This window comes from Protopterus annectens, chromosome 6.part1 (genome assembly GCF_019279795.1).
Source record: "Protopterus annectens isolate FY-2018-M chromosome 6.part1, PAN1.0, whole genome shotgun sequence".
Lineage (NCBI taxonomy): Eukaryota > Metazoa > Chordata > Ceratodontiformes > Protopteridae > Protopterus > Protopterus annectens.
In genome coordinates this window covers 250632120-250658481 of record NC_056738.1, presented here as the reverse complement: position 1 = coordinate 250658481, position 26362 = coordinate 250632120, and the positions used below count along the sequence as shown (strand labels likewise).

The following is a 26362-nucleotide window of genomic DNA, read 5'->3' as shown; positions in this document are numbered from 1 at the left end:
CAGTGGAGCTGTCTCAAAGCAGTACAGTGATGATTTCTATATGAGCAATTTGCAGAAAAGTGGGCAGTTCTGTTATAGCAGGCTTCTATTTTGCTTAGTTCAGTTTTGTTGAGATTAGTCAGAATGGGAGATGCATATAGTAGGGTGGATAGAAGTTGGGAGTGAGCAATGGCCGAGCTTGTGTTGTTGGTAAGAAACAGTTTGATATGGTAGAGTGATCCCAGTTTGGCATGTACTTTTTTAATAGTTAAGTTGAGATGACTATCAAATTTTAGGTGGGAGTCTATGGTTATTTCCAGTAGCTTAGCCTGCGCTACTGGAGCGATTGGAGTAACATTTGTGGAGTAGATGGTGAATTGATTGTTATCAGTGTTTTTGTTAGAACTGGTTATAATCATAAGCTGACTTTTCTTTGGATCGAGGATATGTTGGGCTTTGGTAAGGTAGTTTTCAACGTCAGAGAATGCTAGTTGAGTTGTTTGCAAAAGGGTGGGAATATTTTGTGCAGCACAGATTAAGGCAGTATCATCTGCATACTGAATGATAGATGCATGATGTGTGGAGGTATGGAAGTCATTTGTGAGGATTGTGAATAGTAGTGGTCCTAAGATAGAACCCTGTGGGACTCCTATAGTTATGGGCAGCTTAGGAGAGAGAGACTTTTCCCATTTCACAGCTTGATACCTGTCAGTTAAGTAGCTTTGGAACCAGATAAGAGTGGAGTTTGATAGGTGATATTGGTTTAGTTTGTTTAGCAGAATTTGGTACAAGACTGTGTCAAATGCTTTGGACATATCCAAAAAAAAGAGCTGACACCTGCAGGCCTTAGTTTTTGAGACAGATTACTGTGTCTGTGAAGCAGAGGAGGGTTGTAGTGGTACTATGGGCAGGTCTAAAACCATGTTGAGTAGATGACAAGATGTTGCTGTCTAGGAGATATTTTAGCACCTGGGTATGGATGCATTTTTCTAGGATTTTGGCCAAGCATATGCTTGTTCTACTATGTATAAGATATATTATGTTGTGGTCACTTAAGGTGTCTGGAAGACTGCCTGTGTGGGGATACAATGTGGGATTGCTAGTTAGGACCCAGTCAAGGATGGATTCCCTTTTACACTTTTTTTTCAAATCTAGTTGGAATTTGGACTAGCTGCTGGTAGCCATGGAGATTTATTAGATTACTTGGTGGTTCTGATATACAGGTGAACCAATCTAGGTTGAAATCCCCCAGAATAAGGGTTTCTTGTGAGTATGTGGAAGAACACCAGGATAAGAAGTCTTCAAGGCTAGCAGGTGTATTACCAGGTGGAATATATCACAATTGTGGTGATGACCTTTTTAGGGTGAAGTTGAAGTTGTGAGATAAGTATGTCCCAATTATTGGGGGAGGGGTAGGAGTTTGGTATTTGACATAAAGTTAAGTTGGACTTATACAGTACGGCAGTTCCACCCCTTTACGAAGTGGTCTGTCTTGCCTAATGATATTGTAGCCTGTAGGGAAAACTTCTGAGTTAGTTATGTTTTTATTTAGCCAGGTTTCTGTTAAAGCAACTATGTCTGGGGAATAGTGTGCTATTGTGGCCTGGAGTTCAAGTATTTTATTTTTGATACTTCTAATATTAATATTTACCATTAAAAGATGGTTGGTTTTGCTGCTGTTGTTGATTTGCCCAGGGAGGAAGATAGTGGGGGTATTATGTTTTGACAATTGTGTTGGAGTAGTTTGTGTTGGAGAGAATGGATTTGGGCCTGGGTTGGGGTGGATGTCCCCACTTATGGTGAGCCTGGTGTTAAAATGGTGATACAGATTTTGGAGTTTGGTGATGAGTGTGATAAAGTATTGCATTTTTTGTAGTAGGAATGAGAGCATATGTGTTTAAATCTGAATTGGTCTGTTATGCAGTTCTTGAACAATTGTGAGCAGATATTATTCTAAGGTGAGGTGTCTATATATGAGAGTGCATAATATAGTGTTGTGCTACTAAGTTTAGGGATATTGCTAGAGTGATAACTTGTGGAGTTATAAAAAATTATGAGAAGGCAGACTAGACTTAGTTGTGTGATAGTCATGGTTATAAAATTTAGTTTGTTCTAGGGGGAGGTGTGGATAGGAATTATAGGGCTACACTATATGCGGATGGGTAAGTAGTGTGGGGTGATGTAATAATGCATAGTGGGAATGAGAGTGGTTGGGAGTATTGTGTGGTGGAGCAAGTGGGTGTGGTGTAATGTGATCTGACTTGAGCAGCTGTGATTGGTGGAGATGATATGAGGTTGATATGTGGGTTTGGCTGCGATTACTATAATTGTAGAGGCAGTGGGGGCAGGAAGGAATTTGGGGCAGGGCAGGGGAGCATAGAGAGCCCTAGCATTAGTGAGGGCAAACAGAGCTGGGCAGAGCCCACCAAGACAAGAGTAATGGGCAGCAAAAGGTAAGTGTTACTTTACAAATCTGAACCCTTTAACAAATTTCTGAGGTCTAATGGCTTACCAGCAAACATAATTCAATTGCTGAAGAGCAGTTGTGTCCTGGTGGGAGACTAGTACTTTAAAGATGGCCCCATACTCATCAGGATTCTAATACAGACTAGGTATTGGGGGAGGGGATAGCACAAGGGGTGTAAACAAGGTGGAATGCAAAGAAACCAGCCAAACCAGAGATACAACCAGTGGAAATCTATCAGTGAAGGCCTCGGGGGGGGGGGTGAGAAATAATTCAAACTCTACCTGTAAAGTGAAGAAGAGAAGAGACAACAAAGTTTATTAAGGTTGGGAGTGTGTCTTCACATTGACTTGCTTATTAGTAGCCAGTTTGTGCACAGACTAGAGTAGGGAGATACATTAGCAATGAAGGGGATGTATAGAGATGCAAATAAACAGGTGGGGCTCTAGTGATACAAACAAAGGCAAAAAGTACTGAGAGGGATGCTTAATGGTTATTTTAATCACAGAGATCCGAATTAAATGTATACTGTCTATTGGACAGTTAGGATTACTGTACTAGCTGGTGGGGAAGGACAGAAGGCTACAGCAGTCAGTTTTATTAGCATGCTGAGAACTACTAAGAAACACTGCTACTGTTATAGCTTCACTGTCATAACACATACAAGTAGAATGCCTTGGTGGACTGACTGTGCTTTTGAGGTTGTTGTTATTATCTTTGCCAATGCAGCCTGAATTCTGGCTGAAAAGGGCTCTGAGGCCAGTTCACTTTCCTGGTTATGAAATTGTAAATAAATATGAAATAGAAAAAATGGGGGTGAAGATGACAAACAAAATTAAGGAACTAGTAAAGCACATTTTAATTCTGCATAATTCTTGAAAGAGAAAAATTATTCCCACTGAAGGTATTGGGAAGTAGCAGTCAGACTTAGTTTACTTGTCACCTGTAAATCATTTACTGCAGTGACAGTTTTCACACCTCAGCATGAGAGTGTGGGGGGGGGGAGGTCTGTCAATTCTTTTAGAACTAAACAAATAATCCCTTTACAAAAGCCTGCTGTTTACTTTATTTTGCTGGAAGTAGCTAACAGCTATTTATAGCATAGAACAAGCTCTGACAGACACATAAATGAAGCTCAGTTAGGGAAACATAGAAGGAGCTCTATTACAGAAGGTGTGTTTAGATGACAATGCTTCACAGTTCTGCCATTCTGTCTTGATGGCATGAGAAAACAACACCATTTTCTTATGTCTATCATGACTCATATAAAGAGGACTTGAAATGTATACTGAGAAGAAGGAATGAAAGCAAGAAAAAAAGATCATGTTACCAAGGCAGGCCCCATCATCCGCCATTTTGAGGGAAGCTATTAAAATTGTAAAAGCACTTGGAGTGATTTTGAGGCATTAAAATAACTCAAGAAAACAAAAATACATTGAAAAAAAAACATGTTTTTTTGAGTTGTAAGTTGAAGTTTTCCTTTAAGAGAGTCTCCTGTCTGTTTTGTGGAATATCTTCAGCCTGACATTTTAGAATTGTCATATTTGTTTTTTTTGTTTGTTTTTTTTTTTTGAGCTACTGGGCTAAGACTTATAGAAAGGTGGGACTGATGGTTGGCATGTAGGGCAGCAAAAAGCACCCGAAAAAAAAAAAATCAGACAGACATCATACAGGATTTAGTAATCTGTTGTGCAGAGAGTGCAAGGATAAGATCCAGTTCCCCATAATCTTGAACTGTACTGCTCCTATAATCAATAATAAATTAATGAATGCACACATAAAATCTATTCAATTTAGTTATTTGTTTTCATTTTATACACTCACACACAGTATATATATATATATATATATATATATATATATATATATATATATATATATATATATATGTGTGTGTGTGTGTGTGTGTGTGTGTGTGTGTGTGTGTGTGTGTATATATATATATATGTGTGTGTGTGTATATATATGTATATATATATATATATATATATATATATATATGCATCTCTCTCTCTGTCTACTTTCTCTCTCTCTATATATATATATATATATATATATATATATATATATATATATATATATATATATATATATATATATATATATATATATATATGTGTGTATGTATATATCCAGAGAGAGAGAGAGATAGACTGATGCATATACGCATATATTTATTTTTAGATAAATAAAATTCAGGGTTTAACAAGATTATAGAGCAGTGCATAACTGGAAACTAGCTAGCTGTGCATCTATAGATACACACATCTACACTCACACACAAATAGCTCCCCTTCACCTTAGTTATGCATGCTAACCCCTACCCTATCCTTATTCCTAACGCTAAACAATACAGCTTACTTCTAAAAGGCCATCTCATAACACTACCAATATTCAGACAAATTTGAGCTAAATGTATGGTAGGGCTATGGGCAGTAAATGGTCTGTGGTATAGAAAAGTGCCTCATGGCTATGTACCTAAATTTGCCATTATTATGGTACAGTTTTGCATTTCATTATACCTTTGATTTCTTTATAAATATAACCTCCAACCCTATATCTTGCTTTATTCAGTTTGCTACACATCTCCATACTTGTTAGATCATCTGTATGAATTAATATAGTAATATATTTATATGTATTAATATAGTAATGTATTTAACAATTTATGTATAACAGAAGCTGCTAAATGTTGTCTGTCTTATATTAAAGTTCCTTTTATGTGCATTTTAACTTAGATCATAAATGAAAATGATCTGTGGACCAGTTCATTTACTTTGTTAACAAGTAAACAAATAAAATAAATTAAACAATTTGTGGTTTTCATTTAAAAGTAAAGTAAACATTTGCATACTGAATGTGCAGATCATGGACACATACACAGCCTGAAACACCCTAACCTTCTTAGTTCTACCCCAAAGCCAAATCTATACTTTGTATTGTTTTACTTAATAAAAGGACTGCATGCTTTTCTGAATCTACATTAAGTGTCAGCTCTCGTTAATCTACATATTCTTACAAACACTACACATTTGTAATTAAGACTTTACCCTTCCATATTCATTTATGCTGTGTTTATCTGTTGCAGTCACTTTGACCTTTGTTCATGACAGAATATGTCACAGAACAATCCTACCATATCGATATTGTGTTGTACATCATAAACATGGTTAATACTGAAACCAAAGTCCTGATATTAGAAAGGACTAAGCCCATTGTACAAACTCTGGTAAAATGTTTTATAGATTTTAATCTAGGTAAATTAATGTCTGACCATCTAAAGCTAATTCATTGAAAAGTAAGTCATCATCAAGCAAAGAAATCAACTAATTTCAAAAAGCCTTATTTTTCCATAAGGGTATTCCCCCATACCGGTAACAATGTCCCCTGCAGTAGTCCTGAACATAAATCCAAATCTGAAGTCACTGCACATTGGAGCAAAGGGCAAACAATGGCCACAGCAAACTTCTTCAGTGACTGCTCACTTTCACTGATTGCCATTATTTGAGCATTTGTCTGCAATTCAGCTGGTATTATACAAGCAAAAATAATATTGGTTTGACTCAGTCTAAACACTTTGTCCATGTATTCTAACAAATCCTCCATAAGTCACTGATAGCATAGCATGAATGAATTTTCATACACACACACACACACACACACACACACACACACACACACACACACACACACACACACACTGCAGTTCTTTTACAGTGCATGGACTGTTGATGAAAAGTCAGTCCATTATGTATTTAGTTTATTTATAATCATAAAAAGACAACCAACCCTTTGCTGTTCTGGGTCTAGGTGGATATTACCTAACTAGTATGGATGCTAGTCTCACCATACTGAAGAATTACTGTGAAAAACGGAAAAAAACAGAAATGACCTCACAGTTTAGACAGTCACTGAGGCAGTGGCACAGACGGCGAAGAGTAGAATACCCTGCCCTACCACCTATTGCCAGTTCTCAGGTAAGTGCAGCACAATTTGGAAAATATCCTTCATTTGTGACTTTTGGGGAAGAACTCGTCATTTTGAATGAAGTGTCTAATCTCTGTGCATAGCATTTCAGAATGCATTCTTGTGTAGGTTGAATTAACGTTAAAAGAACTGCAAAAACACCAGTATTACTCAGTGCATTGGAAACAACAAAAATAAAAAAGAAGCAGAGACAACAACACTGAGCTTAAAAATATGAAAGATATTGAAGAAAATGACTACTACAGCTGTGACTGATATATTAATTATGGCTTTGAGAATGAAGGGTGAGACCTCATGATTATTATACACACACACCTTCAGAAAAATAACAGTTGGAAATTGTTGTACCAGTTATTGTTTATTATAATGCATGAATTTTGGTTATGAAAATTTCTTCTAAAGTTGTGAATAAAAGTGAAATTCGGAAACATTTTTTGATATGTTGGATGCTGTTTTTGTTTCACATACTAACTTCCTTATTGTTTTAAATTTAGATTTTTGGCAAAAGTAATTCTTCAAACCACAGTTTCTATTGGTAACTGTTAAAAAGAAGCCAGAGCTGTAGCAAGGATAATAGCTGTTTCAGAGTTTCACCGCCTCCTTACTACAGCTCCTTCAAGTAAATTGTTTAAGTGAAAGATTACTTGTGCTAGCAATCCATGCACCCCAGACCTTAATGCAAAAATAAAAAAAAAAAATGGTTTCAAATTACTATAGGAAGTTGATTGGCTTCCTACCTTAAAGTTAGCAAATCATGGCCACCCCAACCCCCAGCTCTTCAAATGAAAAGTAAAAAAAAAAAAATGACTTATTTGGATTACTGTATGATCGCAACATTTTAGCCAGTCTGTAGTCTCCCAGATCTTCAAGTGAAGAGAAAAAAAATGCACAATTCAAGTACCTTTCTGTACCTGCATTCAGTGCAGAAAAAAAGCCTATCTATCAACTTCAAGCACACCCCCCCCCCCTAACACTTTGTGCTTGGGGCAGTTGTCCCCTTCACTATACCCTTACTATGCTACTCAATGCCTGGGAAAGAAAAAAAAAAGGCAAGAACCTTCAAAGGAATGACAAACTGGCCTTTTTCCTAATGTTTAACTCTCACCTCTGGAAGAATGAATGCATCAGTCCGGGCCCCAAATGGGAAAGAATGAAGCGGAGGAATCTTATTCAGTTTGGGGATGCCTGACACTTTCCCCAGGAGGAGCAAATGGGCTTATAGGGGCTGGTAAGGGAGACACTGGGCATAGTCCTAGGGAGGGCATAAAAATAATATATTCACAGATGCCAATAAATACATCAGAAGTTTTATTAAAGGTCTATGTAAAGAACAAAGTAACTATAGTTAGTAAGGCAAGCTAGCTAGTGAATTGATGTCAGTCTAGAGGAGACATCACATGCCTATGTGTGATGAAATGACTGCCCTGATTTAATAGGGATGGCCTGTACAGCTCTCCCTTCAGTTTTCACATATTGACAAAAACTCTTGGTACCTAGACTTCAGATGATGGACATCCTAATATAGAAAATTCCAGTCTGGATAATATCAAGGTAGCAATATGAAACGCCAGAAGCAGAAACAGCACAATGTCTGAACTTGAGACATTCATTACTTGCAAAGCTATCAGCATCTGTGTACTTACAGAAACCTAGTTCCAGTGTAGTGACAGCAGTCCCCTGTTCTAGGCCACAATGCTTATTATGCATTCAGATCCACCTGAAACTGTTGAAGAGTTTCCATATTTATTTGTAACCCAGATGTCTCTCAACAGATTCCACATGATATAAATTTAGAACTTTCTTAAGCAGAGGTTTAGCTAGCCATTACTGACTTCGGCACTGTCCCCCAGTCTGCCCTATCTCACATCAACTTTAAGCTAATGCTGTGGTAGGTTCTGCTGATTGCACCCCTTAATACCGCGTACCTGTGGAAGGTGCCCATCAACTCCATCGTAGCTACGACATTGGGTTGAAGTCTTAGTAACACTCAATAAAATTAATTATCTCACTACCTTAACCAATTTGAAAACTTAACTATCAAACTAAACAATTTTCTTATGAGGAACTACAACTTTCTACCCATAACCTAGCAAACGTATGCTATCAACAACAAAATTTGCCAAGAAATTTTTGGGCTTCATAAATATCAGAATACCTGGCCAGATTTTCCCCTGCCCACCAGAATTGTCAGTCATCTAGATCTTGTTCTCCATAATGTATACCATGTATACCTCAGTTGTATTGTGTCTCTTGTTATCTCTTCTCTAGTAAAATCTGACCATCTTCCTGAAAACCTGCTTCACGGCTGCTAATAACGTTGCTATTTTCACAGCTTATTTACCAGTGTTATTGACAATCACAAATTAAGTAACTACTCAGCAAGTGTTGCACTTGCAGCTGTTGCCTGCTTCTCATATTCGATTGCCTCTTAAATAAACATATAATGATATCTGTAGCCATTGATCAAGAACATAATGAAAAGTCCATATGGTTGAACGCTCACACTAACAAACTCTGTAACAAAAAGACAGTGCTCCCAGCCATCTACAAAGCATCTTCATCTTTATAAAAAAGATTTAGAAATGGTAATTAAGTCCATCAAGCTTACTATCAAGAAGTGCAAGTCTGACTATGAAGTTAGGGCTGTAATCAAGTCAGAAGACAACAATAAGACCTTGCTGAGCTCTATTAGGGAGGTTAGGCATAACCAACAATTCTATCTCTGATGATACTTCTTTCTCAGACCCCAAGGATATTGCTAATAATTTTGTGGACAGATTCTCTTCCAACTTCAACTTATGCTCCTTTTTCTCTGTCCCTGATTCCCATCACACTTATCTTTCTGAAATCACTGTTGCCTAGTTCCTTTCAGTTCTTTCCCAAATTAAAAATACCAGCTCCATGGGTATTGACAATATCCCAGAATGCCTGCTGAGAAGTGTTATGTCCCAACTAGCAAAACCTGGACATCATCTTCAAAATAAATCTCTCCACTGCTTTCATCTCTGAGATGTGGTGACCACTGGTATGGTATCCTTATATAATATACTGACCTCACTACTGGCCCTGACAATTACCGGCCTATAGGTCTCACCAGTATTATTTATAAGGTGATGGAAGGTATTATAGCTAAACTAACAAACAATTACATAGGTGAATTTATATCCCTGAATACACAACAGTTTGGCTTTGTATGACTGTTTTTCTTAGCTGAGTTTTTTAAAAGGGTTAATGAGACCATGGATAAGGGACATACGGACCATACAGTCTACTTCTATTTTGCCAAGGCCTTCTTTACTATCCTGATACTGCGATTTATTTAACATGTTAATTAAATTCTCAGATTTTAAACAATGACATAAACAATGACATAGGTACACATACATTAATAGAAAATAAAATAAAACAAAACATATTAATAAATGTTATTATTTGTATGCACTATACATACATGTTTTCTTTATAACAATCATTACTCAAACATAAATTGCTTAACTCCTGCCTCCCCTTAAACTTCATTCCTCCTTCTGAACATCATTCTTCATGTATTATTCCCACAAATTATGTTTATTTCTATATAATATGCTCCTTCCCTTTTGATAAACTCTCCCAGTACAACATTAATCTGTAAAAAGTTCACTGGATTGCACACTAGCTGTCTAACAGAACTCCTACTAATAAGATCAAAGAGTGTTTACAGTATAGAATAAAACATCACCAATGTTGTTCCAAATGGTACTGCTCTGGGCCCTCTCTTCTATATCATATACTTTTCTGAAATGAAAGCTGATATCAACGGACTATGGCTTGCCACATCTGATGATGATAGCAAACTATGGGAACTTATTACATCCCATTCTGATACATAAATTGACCAAGAGGGGCTGAACCAAACAAATGCTTGATGTGCTGATCAAGAACTTACTCTCATTACTAAGGAGTGCAATATAGTTACCATTGGCATATCCATCATCACCATAACACTATATCCAGAAAACATTTGACCCATTTATAACAGATTTGAGTGCCTGTGTTAACAACAAGCTCTCGTTTAACCACCACATCTCTGTCATATCAGGTTTAGATAAACCTTCCATCTTGCATAACGTATTCTTTGCAGCATTGCTTCATGGTCCAAAGAAGTTACAGTCTCATTATTTCTACCTTACTTGGCTATTAACCAAATATTATATTCAACATGTACCTTAATAACCACCTAACTAGTTCAACAGCCCTCAATGTTTCCTCACTATGAAAAAAAAAATCTCAGGGCTTAGTACCTTTAGCTAGTCAGACAGACCTCTGCCTTGCATACTGACCTTCAACAGACCCTTTTCTGCCAAACCTATTACACATTTGCAAGTCCAGTGGTATCATAAACACCACTCAAGGGATCTCTTTTGTAAAATAAATTGAACATTTTACTACGACAGATTTTTATCACAGAGTATACTAGTATTAATGAACCATCTTCTACGGCAGATAAAGCAAATTATTTCTCTTGCTCTATTCAAATGTAATTTGCATGAATGGATGGGTAACTGCAAATATACCCCCAGTTTAGGACCCTATGAATTGAGAAAACATATATTTCCCAGCATATCCTTGTTTGGCTTATCTCTGGGTTATTTGTATGCAAAATATGTGGGCTACAACTACCAGGGGAATGTAAAGCTAAGCTTCTTAAGATCCTCATTGATCAATAGCCTAGTAAGTACGTACCTATGAATCTGTGGATATATATGAAAGAGATAATCTAATATTTCTGTGCATATTCATGTACCTTCCATGTTACCTACTCTACAAGTAATACATATATTTTTACAGTCATACCCTGACCCCTAAACTAATAGGAAAAACATCTTTATGAGATGACATTTGCATGCATATTACTGTCTCAATAAATGCTTGATAGACAAGCCTCAATGGAAGGAATGTAAAAAGTCACCTGTTGACTCAATGGATCTGTTTCTGTATGTTTCCATGATAAATGCCACATTAATCTTCAGTTTGCCATGTCATCAAACCATTTCTCTTCACTCTGAATCCTATGCTCCATAACTAATCTTCACCAAAACCTAAACAGTTGTGCTAGTATCTCCCAGCCATATACATAGTTTTGCCTTACGATTACCACTGCACCTCTATACTTTTAAAACAAACCGCATGATAGCGATATATAATATCAAGGAACCTGCTCAATACCCCACCTCCAAGCTACAATGTTGGCATTCTCTGCCATACCGAATTCCTGCCCTCACTTCCATTTCTTTGACTGTCTAATCATTAATTACAATATCTATTATCTATTTGACAAACCCATTAATACACCTCATCAAATGTTCAGTGTTCAAGATACTTATATACTAAATGCATCTGATTTTTTTTTTATCACTCTTGCTGTGTTTTTATTTCAGTATGTTTTCTAGCAGATATACCAAAATCCTGTGACCAGTTTGATTTGATAATAGAAGTTTGGGCCATACCAGGTAGTGTAAAGTTACTCTTGCTTTGCAACAGTATTTACTACTCTTTTTTTGTGTGAAGTCATTAAAGTGTTTGTTTTATATGTGTACAGCAGTGCTAGCCACCCAGCAGTATAAACCTTAGTTCTATATTATTGTCAGTGTTGAAGAGACACTTGACCCCCTGTGCAAAATGGGAAAAAAGTGTTGTGGATGGATAGCTGGATTTGACGGTCAGAGATCTGAAGAGGTATCTTTCTGATTGTTTCATACAATCTACTATTACTTGTGAGAAGATGTGCTTCAATAGCTTGTATCTAAGTAAATCAGGTTGCAATTCAATGACCCAGAGATAATCAACATAAAAACATTGACTTCTGATGGAACAACAATCATGAACATACTTTAACATAATACCTGCAGGAGGGAGTAAGTTCTCCACTTTCCCATCTCACCTCTAAAATGAGCTTTAGAATGGGTTAAAAAGTAGGACATGTCACTGAATTAGAAGGCAAATATGTAGGGATTGCGGGTTGGCATAATGGTTAAGGTGTTTATCTCTCAACACAAGGTATATGGTCTAATTTTCACCATTGAAGGAAAAATGGCTAGGATAAAAATGGTCTGCAAGGGCAGCTAGTCTAGTACTTATATATGAACCTATAAGTATTTTTATACTGTGACATTAAACAAATGTAATCAATTTAGCAAATGTATGCGTAACTGTTAATGCATATCGCTTAATGTCTGTTTATGTATATTACTGAATGTTTGTTTAAAAATGTTTGTAATACATTGAAACATTTCTCTCCAGGACTCTGATGAAAGTTTTTTTTTATTAAACAAGTTGGACAAAACTGTAAAATAAAAGCAAAATAAAATAAAAATAACATCTAAGGTCTTTCTACTTCACAAACAACAGTTGTCTACAAAATAGTAGAAGGGCACTCAACTATTAGACCATCAGGGAAGGTGATTGCTGAAGCAGTGCATATTCAGCTCTGCTATGTATTTCTTCCTAAGCAAAATGGGTACAGATTTAGGTATTATACAAGAATTGCAATTGGGCCAACTGATGTTTATTTTTTTTTCTGCAATATTTGTAAGTATGCATAATTGTGTGTATGTGTGCGTGTGTGTGTGTGTGTGTGTGTGTGTGTATGTGTGTGCATGTATGCATATTTGTGTGTCCCCCAGATTTACTAAACTTCCGTGCAGGACTAATCTAGTCCTGCACGGAAGCGGCAGTTTAAGAGGAGGATGGCAGTGTGCCATGCATAATAATGAAGGCGCGCTGCTTGAGCTCCAAATCCTACACGGAGCGTGGACAAGTGCAGAGGGCGTTTCTGAGAGCAGAGCTCTCAGAATAAAAATGCCCCTGCAAAGTATAACAGAAGAAAGTGTAAATAAATGAGTGAGACAGCTCATAGGCGTCTGCATATCCCCACCAACAGTCCCCATGTGTCCAACAGCAGCAGTACATTTAAATAAAATGAAGAGACCCTTTTATTCATTTTATTAAAACCCTGAGTACATCTAACCATAGGTGTGTGGGTGTGCCCATCGCCTAGCTACGGTTAAAGCAGCTGAAAAGGCTGAAGAGGATAACAAGGAATATATATGCAAATGAAGCAGCACAGCAATAGTGGAGTGGTTAGAGCATCCGCTGAACGAACAGGCATTCCCGGTTCAAGCTCCACTGCAGCACAAATCATTTTCCACGGGAAATCTGTATATGAACATAATTTTACATCGTTTCGCAGTATAACCTACAGAATAACAATTAAATGTGAACTGGAGTACTGCATGAACTGCACATGTGAAGTATTATTGTCATAATGAATAAGGCACATGTAAGCAGGTCTAAGCACAAATAAGCAGCAGTAAGCGTGGCTAAGTGTGTTTGCATGGAGGTAAACATTGCCCACACAGAGTAAGCAAAGTAGAGGCTAATGAGAGTAAGAAACTGTAACCGGAGATCAGCAGTGCTTACCGCCGTGCAAACCCGCGCATACCCACTTACAACTGCATTAAAGTGACTTAAACACTCTGGATCCAATGGCCCAAGTTCCGCCCAGCAAAAAATATACTGCCTCAGCAAGGGTCAAACCCAGGACCTTGTACACTATAGTCACAGTAGTTAACCACTAAGCCATCGTAGCAATAGATAAAAACGATTAAGGCCATACATCCCATACACCCACATGGATTTATATTTATATATATATATATATATATATATATATATATATATACAGCAATATGTATGTGTGTGTGTATATAAATATATATATATATATATATATATATATATATATATATATATATATATATAGTATGTATGCATATATATATATATATATATATATATATATATATATATATATATATATATATATATATATATATATATATATATATATATATATATAAAATATGTTTGTGTGTGCATAGATATACACAGATATACAGCTATGATAGGAAGCAGCACACAAGAATGACATATGTTCACAGGCTATGCCAATGGAAGTGAGGGGCCCAAGCAAGAAACATGTACACGTAGCATCACCTTCCACCCCCCAACCAGACAGAGGAAGCGTACACACAAACCCACAAACAATGTAAATAGTCCACTGCTCCCCAGACCACAGGCAGGATACAACCAGGAGAGGGTACACAGTGCACCTGTGAAATCTAAACTTGGAACACAGACAGGAGCATCCCTTGCGGGACGCCCCAATAATTGACATATAATGTAAGGAAGCCGATGTGATGACCATTCTGGCCAGGGTGTGTACATACCCAGAATACAAGGGTGGGAAAGCCTGATAACCCATGGGTCGAGACAACGTACGACATGGGTCCCGTGAAATGGAGAGTGGGCAGCGTGTAGTGGTGTGGTCAGACCCGACTTGCACCCAGAGTAAGGATGGGTGCTGTAGAGGAGGTGTGGGTGGGGGAACTATGGGTAGCTAGTTATGGGTCTAGGTGTGCAGGTGTTGGCTGATGTGGGTCTATAAGGACAGCCCCAGGGATGTAAGCAAAAGTGTTCATTGGGCAGAAGTGTCACCCAATGAGCAGACACACCCGCTATGAGTCCCTCTGCAGCAAAGTCTAATCTACATGGCAAGGAACGGAATAACCAGATGGAGATGTATATATATATATATATATATATATATATATATATATATATATATAGAGGTATATGTGTGTATATCTACCCATAGCTACACGGAGATATATCTCTCCCTCTCCGTAGTACAAATGTATACATACAGAGACAGAATACATATACATACCCACATATAGATATATACATATACAGACACCCATACACCCATATGTTGTTAGATATATATAAACTGCAATATATAAATATATACTTGTATGCATACATATACAGATATATATGTATATAGTAATAGTAATATATATATATATATATATATATATATATATATATATATATATATATATATATATGTGTGTGTGTGTAAATATACACATGTATATAGCTAGGATATGATACAGCAGTTACAAATTACATATGTTCACAGGCCGTGCCAATGGGGGTGATGGGTCCAATCAACAAATGTGTAACACGTAGCAGCAACCCCTCCCACTTAGACAGGTGAAACATACAAACACACGATACAAGTAAACACACCACTACTTCCCAGACCACAGTCAGGATACTACCAGTGGGAGAGACCTGCCACATCTAATCTTGAAACAAAGACATCAGTGTCCCTTGTGGGACACCCCAACCATTAATGATAATCAGTCAGTCCCTGTAACGATTTATCCAACCAGGCTGTATACATACATGTACCAGTAGGTTGTGCAAGCCTGATGATCCACAGGTCGAGACAACGTATGACATGGGTGCTGACACGTGTAGAGTGGGCAGTGTGTAGTGGTATGGTTAGACCCCACCTACACTCACAGTAAGAAGGAGTGCTGTAGAGGAGGGCCAGGTGGGGGAACTATGGATATGCAATTATGGGCCTAGGTGTGCAGGTGTTGGCTGGTGCAGTTGTATTTGGACCGCACCAGGGATGTCAGTAATATTGCGAATTGGGCAGAGTTTACACCCATACCTCTCAGCCTCTAAGAACTAAACCACTGGACAGAACCTAAACCGTTGGGGGGACAAGTAGGTACAAAAAGCACATATTCCACTTACAACCTTAGAAAGCTGATAGAATAATAGGTTATGCATTAGCATGACACGTTTGAAGGATGTGGAGTCATAAACCCAATTACTTGCCTGTATTTAATGGTGTCAGATCCCAGTTATTTGCCAAACAGGTGCAGATTGTAAAAAGAACACACCAATATTATGAAGCAAACGCTGGACAGGCCATGGAGTCTGTGCAGTCGACAGGCATGCGTATCCCTAATGGGAAGCCATTCCTGAGATGGGTTCCACTGCAGCACAGTCCAGTGTACATGGCAAAGTACGGTATAACTATATGTGTTGTTGCATTTCCCACAACACCTACGAACACATGGTCGCAACACCCCACTGTAGGCATGTAAGCCGATGTAATAAGCATTGCAAGGTATTATTAAAGTCCCCACCTCCACCCAGGGGTGTGAGTGTCCAATGCAAACACCAAATGCAGTGCATATGCACAGCTGGTGTCATAGACAACATGGCCAGCTGTGGACATTCTCTGCAGCCATCCTGCACATCCCTGGATAATCCCCCTACTAACACCCCCCCGTTGTGCCCCATGCACACCACGTACCTATCAGACCCTGTTCCATTCCTCTTAATGTCTATGGGTACACGTAGGTGACACCCTCTTCCCCCACTATATTGCCAGTATCTCGAACCCCAACCCACATGTCACAGCTGTCCCACAGGACAAGAAACCTTGTCACCACAATAAACAGAACATGCTGGAGGGATAGATTCCTGTCCCAGAGACTTCCCATACTCTGGAAGAGACTACCTATTTATGTCAAACAGAGCTCCTCATTAGCACTCTTCAAGAAAAATCTTGATGATTGGATGGGTAATAGGAAATTCACCCCAGGGATCACTTCTGTGGTTCTGCTTGACAGGGGCACAGGAAAATTATTTTCTTGGGTGGCAATAGCCAGGGTACCTTTTTGGCTAGGCTTGTATAGGCCCTAGGGCCAATTGCTAGTACCTACCTATGAACCTATGAACCTATGTAAGTAACACTTGAAGGAACACCACAAGAACACCTGGAGCAGCACAGGCTCACCACCTTGCGAAACCCCCCACCTCACACTCTATACCATGACATCAACTAGTGATACCAACACCTCTTGTCCTGTTTCGCATACAAATCCCAACATCTGACATACCATCCCTATTGCTCCCCTATCCAGACCAGTGAAACAGGAATCCTACCTCATCCTAAACTGACCTTTGTCAACAGTCATACCTGACATGTAAACCTGACCTAAACATGGATAATACTGACAGTTTAATGTAAACTAAGCATGATTAATGGGGGATGTAGCTATGTCATGTCTGTTACCCCCTATGAATGTGAACACCCCAGTATTAATTGGGATACGTAGCTGGGGTCAATGTAGAGCTCTACACCCTAGGCCAATGCTGACAATGGACAAGCATACAGTCCGATTGTCCCGGTTGACAGATGTGTACAAAATGCACAACATTGCACGTGTGTAAGCGGGAGCAAGTGGGTGTATGCCTGTTTGGCCAACAGTATGCGAGTACCACACTGGTGAAGCAATGCAGAGGCTGAGTGCAAGGTGCAGCAACCAGAGGGCAGTAATGCTGTGCTTCGTGCAAACAAGCACATACCCACCTACAAATGTTCTACAGTGCCTTAGTCACCCTGTAGCCAACAGCTGTTGTTGTGGCCATTAACAAAATAATCTGCACTGCCAGGTTGCAAACCCCCGACCCTGCACACTATAGTAGACATGAGTTCCACTAAGCCATTGCGGATACACATTCAGCTGCTGTGATCACAAACACATCATCCAGCACAGGCATCCAACAGTATAGGAAATGTATATAAGTGTGTAGATTAATACCAGAACATGTGCCCATTGCTTAACCACAGTATTATGAGCAGTTTGTGTGCAGCACAGAACAGTGCCTGTCCAATCATACTGTGAGAACGGTAGACCTGCATAATACCGAAGGGAATAATGATATACAGTGCACACCATGGGGGGCATGTGAACATGCTACATGCACAGTATGTCACACCTGGGGCATTGTTTCCGTGGAACTGGGAGATGTGGCTGGCCAGATGTGTGAGCAAACCGCTGCTACACAATACCCTGGCAGGATGCTACCAGTGGGAGAAACACTGTAGACCAGCTAGGTCCGCTTTTGACACAGCAACAGGTCCATCCCTGGCAGGATGAACTAACAGTTGTGGGTCACATCAATGTCACCACCAGTATCAGAGGAGGATCAAGGGAAGGCTGGTATGTACGTGGACTAAACGGAGGTGTACCGAGATGTGCAGAGGGGGAAATATGTGGAGGGGAATGGATGGATGCTGTGTACGTGGAGCTCAGGGGCTGGGAGAAGGGAACATGGGTATGTCATTATGGTAGACATATGCAAATGAAGCTAAAAAACAATAGTGTAGTGGCCAGAACATCCGCCTAACGGGCATGCATTCCTGGGTCGAATCCCACTGCAGCACATCCTATTTCCCATGTGATATCTGTATGTTAACTTCATTGTGCTGTATCACCTACTAAGTAACATTTATATTTGCACAGGAGTACCGCCTTAAATGCACATGTGAAGTGTCATAATGACTAAGGCACTAGTAAGCATGTGTATGCGCATAACAGCAGTAGTACGCATGGATAAGCAGTTGTAAGTGTGTGTATGTGTATTCGCATGGGGGTAAGCATTGCTTACATAGCTTTAGCTAAGTAGATGCCAGCTGATTGTATGGAAAAGCAACCTAAGCTTAGCATTGCTTAGCTCTGCGCAACCCCGCGCACACCCACGTACGACCGCTCAAATGTCCCTATCTCACTCTGTATCCAACAGCCGGTGTTCTGCCCTGAAACACAATATACAGCCTTTGGAAGGCCCACACTAAGGATGCTGCACATCATACACTACGTGATTTACCATTAAACCATGACAGATGTACATAACCACTCATTCCACATGCATATCATCCAGCACAATCAGTCAACAGCACAGGGAATGTAGTAATAACACACCACACAACTTCTTAATGCATGAATCCCGGACATAGTGCGCCATAATGTGGGTACATATAGGAATATCTGTCATATCCTTCTCTAATACACTTCAAACATTGCAGGTTACACAGTTATATGTGATAGAACACATATACTGCTTGGCATGATACGTCTGAAACACATACGTGTCGGCACGAATGACTGACTTCAGTCCTAAGGTCATCCATGTCAATTGCCAAGAGAATGAGGTACAGGCCACACATATAGGCTGAACATGCATGGACATATGGACAGCTATACATCTGTAAATGTAGAGAGGTAGACAGCTATAGGTATATATATATATATATATATATATATATATATATATATATATATATATAGATATGTCTATGTATGACTCACAAATAACCATATAACATATAGCAATCGTACATAGATAGATTTATATGATCAGTGTATATATCCATATATATATATATATATATATATATATATATATATATATATATATACATACAGACACACATATTTATGGATACATATACATAGCTAAAGCTATATAAATGTCCAGTTCTATCCCTCTATATATGGGGGTGTAACATATGTACTTATGCAGATATACATAAATATATATATATATATATATATATATATATATATATATATACAGATAGACATGTGTATATGATTTCCACATGGGAACAGACTCCTGGCCCACTCCGTACTACATAACAGACCATGAGCACAGTTAATGGGGGTGGGGGCACAAATGAGGGACACCTGGTAATTACTGCTATGTAACAGATATGCTGTGCAATCCAATATCTGGCACATGCAGTACTTGACAGCAGGACCCACCACAACACCGCTACAATGCTCCAACAGTTATCCATGTCACCTGTACATGTCAGGCCAATATCTGTAACATATCATGCAGATACGCCATTGTACCACAGGGAATGTACTATGTTGAAGGGCTACTCATTACAACAGTACAGATATGAACACACATCCATACATTGACAATCATGTGCATATATATATATATATATATATATATATATATATTTATAGATAGATAGGATATATGGGATATATGGTTACATACACATATACACAGACAAAGGGTATTAGTAGCCATACATGTGTAGCAGTAGTGTGGATGTACTGGGTGCAATGTATATCCCCAGCCACAAGCCCTGTAACCAGTACCTGTGACATGTGTGGTGTTGCAACCAGTCCCACAAAGGGGATACTTACATTGCACATATACCCACACACAACTCAAGGGAAATGACACAACACACAGGTATGTATACACAGACAACCTTTATTTGTGTACCATACAATACTGTATGCCATTACTGACAGCACATGGATGTTGATGTATATAACCAGTGATGGATGCAAAGCCCACACAAAACAGTAGATGCAGACAGTGCGGATATATAACATACTGTGGTGTCCAGGCTAAGCCCTTCAATTCATACAACAGTTGACAACAGATTTGCCTTCACAATACGTAACAATCAACAATATCAGCTGTAGGTCAGCAGCGTCCAATTACACCCTGTAGTCAAACCCTAGGGGGGTATTCTTTACTTGTGGTAATGTCAATGTATCTGTCACATGCATGGTCCCTGGCCAACAAATGTTGTGGGTGTCCACGCTATGATTGGGATGATAGTAGGAATGCTAGCAGTAGTTAATGGTAGGCCATTACCTAACAACCCCTACCCGTATCACAGCAGGGCAAAGGCTGCCATATATCTGGAGGACAAAGACAGGAATGCAGGGCTATACCCGCAATATTGCAGGTACACACCCTGGAACATGCTGGTGTTACAGGATGTGTTGCAACATACCCTAATGCAGGAATATGACATCAGGTACACAAATACATTTAGCCATGTACTGCTAGCATGCAACACACACACTGCCAGTGTAATATCTGACACAGGACCTGTGTGGTGCACAGACAACACATGAGAGGCACACCTCTGTCCAGCTAGAGGATAGGCCCACAGTAGTGAGCTACGCAGATAGACTGCAGTCCAAGGTAAACCAGTATGTACACACACACACACACACACACACACACACACACACACACACACACACACACACTGTAATACCAGTACTATGCAAAACATTACACCACTCTACTCATAGTCTGTCTGTATGTCCCAATCCTCCCACATATATGTGGCTGCCCTGAGTGTGCAAGTTCTCCTGTAAGAGGTATTGCTATCTGCTGTCTGTAACATAGATGCCCACACACAGGAAGGATGTCCATCACACAGGGAATGTACAGGGAATACGCCCACATGATGTAGGGATTCATAGTGGGTGGTTGCCATGACAGTGGTAATTGGAAGTACTACACATGTATACTCAGATATATCTATGGCTATCTGGATATGTACATGTCCATATCGTCCCATCATATATCTGGCCATGGAGTGTAGCCCTACCCCAGCCCATATAGACTCAATGTAGTAGTTCAAGGGGATGTCTGGTATGTATAGCTGGTATATTAATAGACAGTTGCTACTGCCATTGGGGCTGTTAACACAGACGTGGTGTGTGTGGAAGGTGACATCTGCTCATAACATGTGTGCCATTGGCAACTGACAGACATCCTAAGGTTATCATGGTACATTATCTGCATATATAGCAGGCTCGACAGCCATGTCACAGCACAGGGTAGGATACACCTGTGTGACAGTGCATAACCACAACCAATGTGAACACAGCCACATCCACATATCATACGCTAGCATAATAGTACAGTATATGGACTATCTGTCCTACACCATCCTCATATGTGCCAATCATAGAATGACCCTATATATACTGAGCTGTTACACAGTCTGGTCTGATGGCTGTCTGTGGTATGGGACATGTGTGTGTGTGGCCCTACACACATGTAAAGTACAATGGTACCATACAGTGGGGCAGCATGTAACAACAGATAGAAGGGGAGCTAGAACAATGACATCTGTCACAGTCTACACACAGGCCGTAGTACATATTAACAATACACACACTGCCGACATTCACCATTACTACACAGACCTCAGTACTGTACAAACATCCACAGGATTTCGAGGGTATGGCAATAAGTGTGACCCCTACTGCACATGATATGTGTAGCACTCTGATATATCACTGGCATGTTATCAGATATGATAACACTATTTACGGTGTACAGCACATATGCACCACTTCATGCATGACATATGTACAAAGGTTGACAGAGGTGTGGCTGACAGCACATACACAGGGCCAGTATAGACATGTTGCTGTGATACCCTCAGTAATCTACCATTGTAACGGGGTATGTTGCAACATATGTCCAATGAGGGATGTGTAGTCAGTAACTGTCACGGCCTTCACCATCAACAGACTGCAATCCTCACACTACCTTCTGCAGTCCACAGATAGATGCATTGTGGCTAAAACATGACACCAAAGGCACAACACTGCCCAGTCTGCAGATGAGCCTGCAGATGGGGATTCCTGATATATATGGAACTGACATGGCAGGTATTGCGACATGTATGACAGGCATATCCAGACAAACACTGTTAGTCCAACATTACTCCATATGCAGTATAGCAGCACTTACAGTTCATTGTCAGGTCAGGCACATCCCCCTCATGTTTGTTGTCCTCTTCCCACAGTGTATGTTGTTAGAGGTAAATCCCCAACCCATCTGGAATGCTGCTTATCAAACGACAGTTCTAGCTCCTGCTCACAGTGACAGATAAAGGCCAATACCACCAGGATGTTCCCAGGTATTGGAGTGCGTTTCCATGCAGTTGGCTATGGGAATGTTACCACACCTGTTCCACATGCAATTGGCTAGGAAAGGGCTGCAATTCGTGCAGAGGCCATCAGCTGATCATGAGCATCACATTAAATACACATGCTGCTGCCTAAGCAATGCAGGTGTGGCCCTCCACATCTGCCAGAGAGGGAGTGGGGGAGGCAAACAGAGGTGAATACATGTCAGGGAGGGGTGGGAGGGTAAAACCTATGCATGTTTGTGTCACACACCTACCAGCACAGGGTATCAAACACCCGACAGCTATGTATTGCTATCACAGTTCAATGCTGTTATTGGATGCGCCACATGGTTTATCTGGTGGGGAGTACTCAAAACATATATGTGATGGTGAGTGATATCTGCAACAGGGATATGGTAGATATACAGTAGGTAACGTACACATGCTTGTCTGCATGAACAGGTGCCAGCGTCAGCACAGGCACACTCACACAGGGACGCACACACATTAACACACTTGGCAGGGCCAGGAGTGCAACCCGTCACTAGTGGGATTGCCACAACACATCAATGTGCAGGGAACACATGCACCACACGGGTGATTCGGAGGTCGTATGGGCAGTGATTATGACGGGGTGTCATACATAAGGCTGCATGCTTCACTGTGCCCTGGGGGGAGTAGTGCATGTTGATGTGGACATACACACCATACAACACACACATGAACACACAGGGTCCAGTTCGGACATGCATGGGTGCATGTCTGCACAAGTGTGTGGTGGCCAACAGTGACAGCAGGCTATACAAGGATAGGCGATGGGTATACCTTGGCATCAGCCCACATGACAGTGGTTTGCATTGTGGCACAGGCCTGTAGCATCTGCATTTGCCCGCACAGGTGGGTATTGCATCCGTCTTCCAGTCACCTGGGTGACTATTGTGTGTGGCCAATGCTGTGCATCACTTGCCATGTCTGTGTTCCCTAGTCCATGACTTGGATGGTGTCTAGGATGTGCACACCTCCCACATGCATGGAGAGTGACATGTGGAACTGTACCTGGGGTATCTGGCCCATGCTATGAACACAGCTTATCATCGGATGTGCCAGTCTTGCCCCTATGTGGCAGGGAGTGGTACTGGTCAGCAGATTTACCCTGCACCTACATTTATAGCATGCTAATAGCATTTCCTGATGTCAGTGTCATCTGTCCATACATACCATGTTGTCAGGCATGGTATGTCCATTGTGAGTCACATGTGAAGGCACAGTGGGGTTGGTAACTGTGATTGGCAGGCCTTGATGTCACATGTATGGGTATGGCTTTGCACCCCAGCCTCTCAGCCATTTACATCTGTTATCCCTGTATGGTTGACATGGTGATATATTGTAGGGCCACCATAAATTAAATTAGTAAAACCCCTCCACATTGTCCACAGGTGTCACAGACTCACAACCACCTCTACACAGGATATGGGTTACAAACACACACACACACACAATGATATCAGCAGGCATTTGTTATGTACATTTGATGTGTATCATGGAATAGTATGCTAATAACCATACACACCACACACACACACACACACACACACATCTGGAACCGGCTGATGGGGGAGTGGACCAACACTACCACCACTCTAAATCACACTACAGCAGTAATTGCTACAGTGATTACAGAGCTATTACATTCCCAGAGGTGTGTGAGGTGTAGTGTGATTGACATCAGCAGCCTTGGCAAAATAGAGTATTTGTATTGTATGGAGTGTGAGTAGCTTAAAAAGCATTGCTCTCTACCCAGTCAGACATACACACACACACACACACAGCTGCCAGAGCTGGGGCTGGGAACACCTACCTAAAGTTTACCACACCTACACTAGTACACACACACAGGACACGCTACAGTGATTACTGGGATATCAATTTCGTTGCCACAGCTGGGGTTCAAACGCCTAATTAACTAGTTTATTACACTACAGCAATACGCAGTTACAGGACGTGCCACGGCAATTACTGGACTACCATATTCCCAGAGGTGTACTTCTAGATGAGTGACATCAGCAACCTTGGCAAAGTAGTGTAAATGTATTGTATGGAGTGTGGGTAGCCTAAAAAGCATTGCTCTCTACCCAGTCAGACACACACACAGACTCACACACATAGACACAGTTGCCACAGCTGGGGTTCGAACACCTAACTTACTAGTGTATCACACTACAGCAATGCACAGTTACAGGACGCGCCACGGTGATTACTGGGCTATCATGTTCCCAGAGGTGTACTTCTAGATGAGTGACATCAGCAGCCTTGGCAAAGTAGTGTAATTGTATTGTATGGAGTGTGGGTAGCCTAAAAAGCATTGCTCTCCACCCAGTCAGACACACACACACACACACTTGCCACGGCTGGGGTTTGAACACCTCCCTAACTAGTTTATCACACTACAGCAATACACAGTTACAGGACGCGCCACTGTGATTACGGGGCTGTTATGTTCCCAGAGGTGTATGTCTCAGTGAGTGACATAAGCAGCCTTGCCAAAGTTTAATATATGTATTGCATGGAGTGTGAGTAGCCTAACAAGCATTTCATTCCACACAGTCAGAGGTGGATAGGCACACACACAAACACACATTCACACAATTGACAGGTCTGGGGTTAGTACTACTACCTAACTACTCTGTCACTACAGCAGTACGCAGTTATGGAACGCGCCATGCACTTTACTGAGCTATAGCTCTCCCAAACGTGCAATTCACATTGGATGACCTCAGCAGGCTTGTCATACTACTGCTATGGGGAGGGAAGTGTGTGCATGGGCCATACCCCATTCATGTGGGGGTTGACATGTGACATGCGGGCACACACGGGGGTCATATGTCACAAGTGTGTGCATACAGCTACTAGATGGCTGCTTCCTTGTACAGTCTTGTTGCACAGCTGGAATGTACATCATATAGTCTGCCATGCTGACAGGTACTGGTGGCTAGTCTCCACAGTGGGTTACATCTGCACCTCATGTGTTGGGGGCCCTTAGGCTGTGTGCCAGTTGGGAAAGGCCTGCATGTCTCCTTGTCACAGTCACCCTCTTCCTCACATCTTACATATTTGCTTGCATTCCTATCCACTGTGTGTGCAAGGCAGGAGTGGTGCATACTGACATGTGTTCACACTGAGAACTGCAACTACCAGATATGTCTGGTCCACTGGTGTTCGCAGACATGGCTGTCATGTGTTTAAGTGTGTGAGCATGCCCAGTATGACCTCTCAGTATGTTGTTGACTGACATTGCCTTCATTCCTCTAAGTGTGTAAGCATGCCCAGTATGCCCATCTGTGTTGCATGTGTGGATCACGTCCAGGTTGTTTGTACTGCGGTGCTGACCTTTTGTTGTACACCAACGGGTAGCATGCTGTGTCTGCAGGGTATCCATTGGTCATTTGCCATTGACTGTTGCTACATTTCTGCATAGC

At 40.5% G+C, this 26362-nt stretch overlaps 1 protein-coding gene across 1 annotated transcript in view; it reads left to right on the top strand.

Annotated features, from left to right (window-relative positions):
- The window catches only part of LOC122805490 (ras and Rab interactor 2-like), a 1218761-nt gene that overhangs the window by 1158835 nt on the left and 33564 nt on the right, over positions 1-26362 (top strand). Inside the window, exon 10 of the mRNA XM_044075679.1 lies at positions 6254-6420. Coding sequence (XP_043931614.1) covers positions 6254-6420 — 167 coding nt within the window. The remainder of the gene's footprint in view (positions 1-6253; positions 6421-26362) is intronic.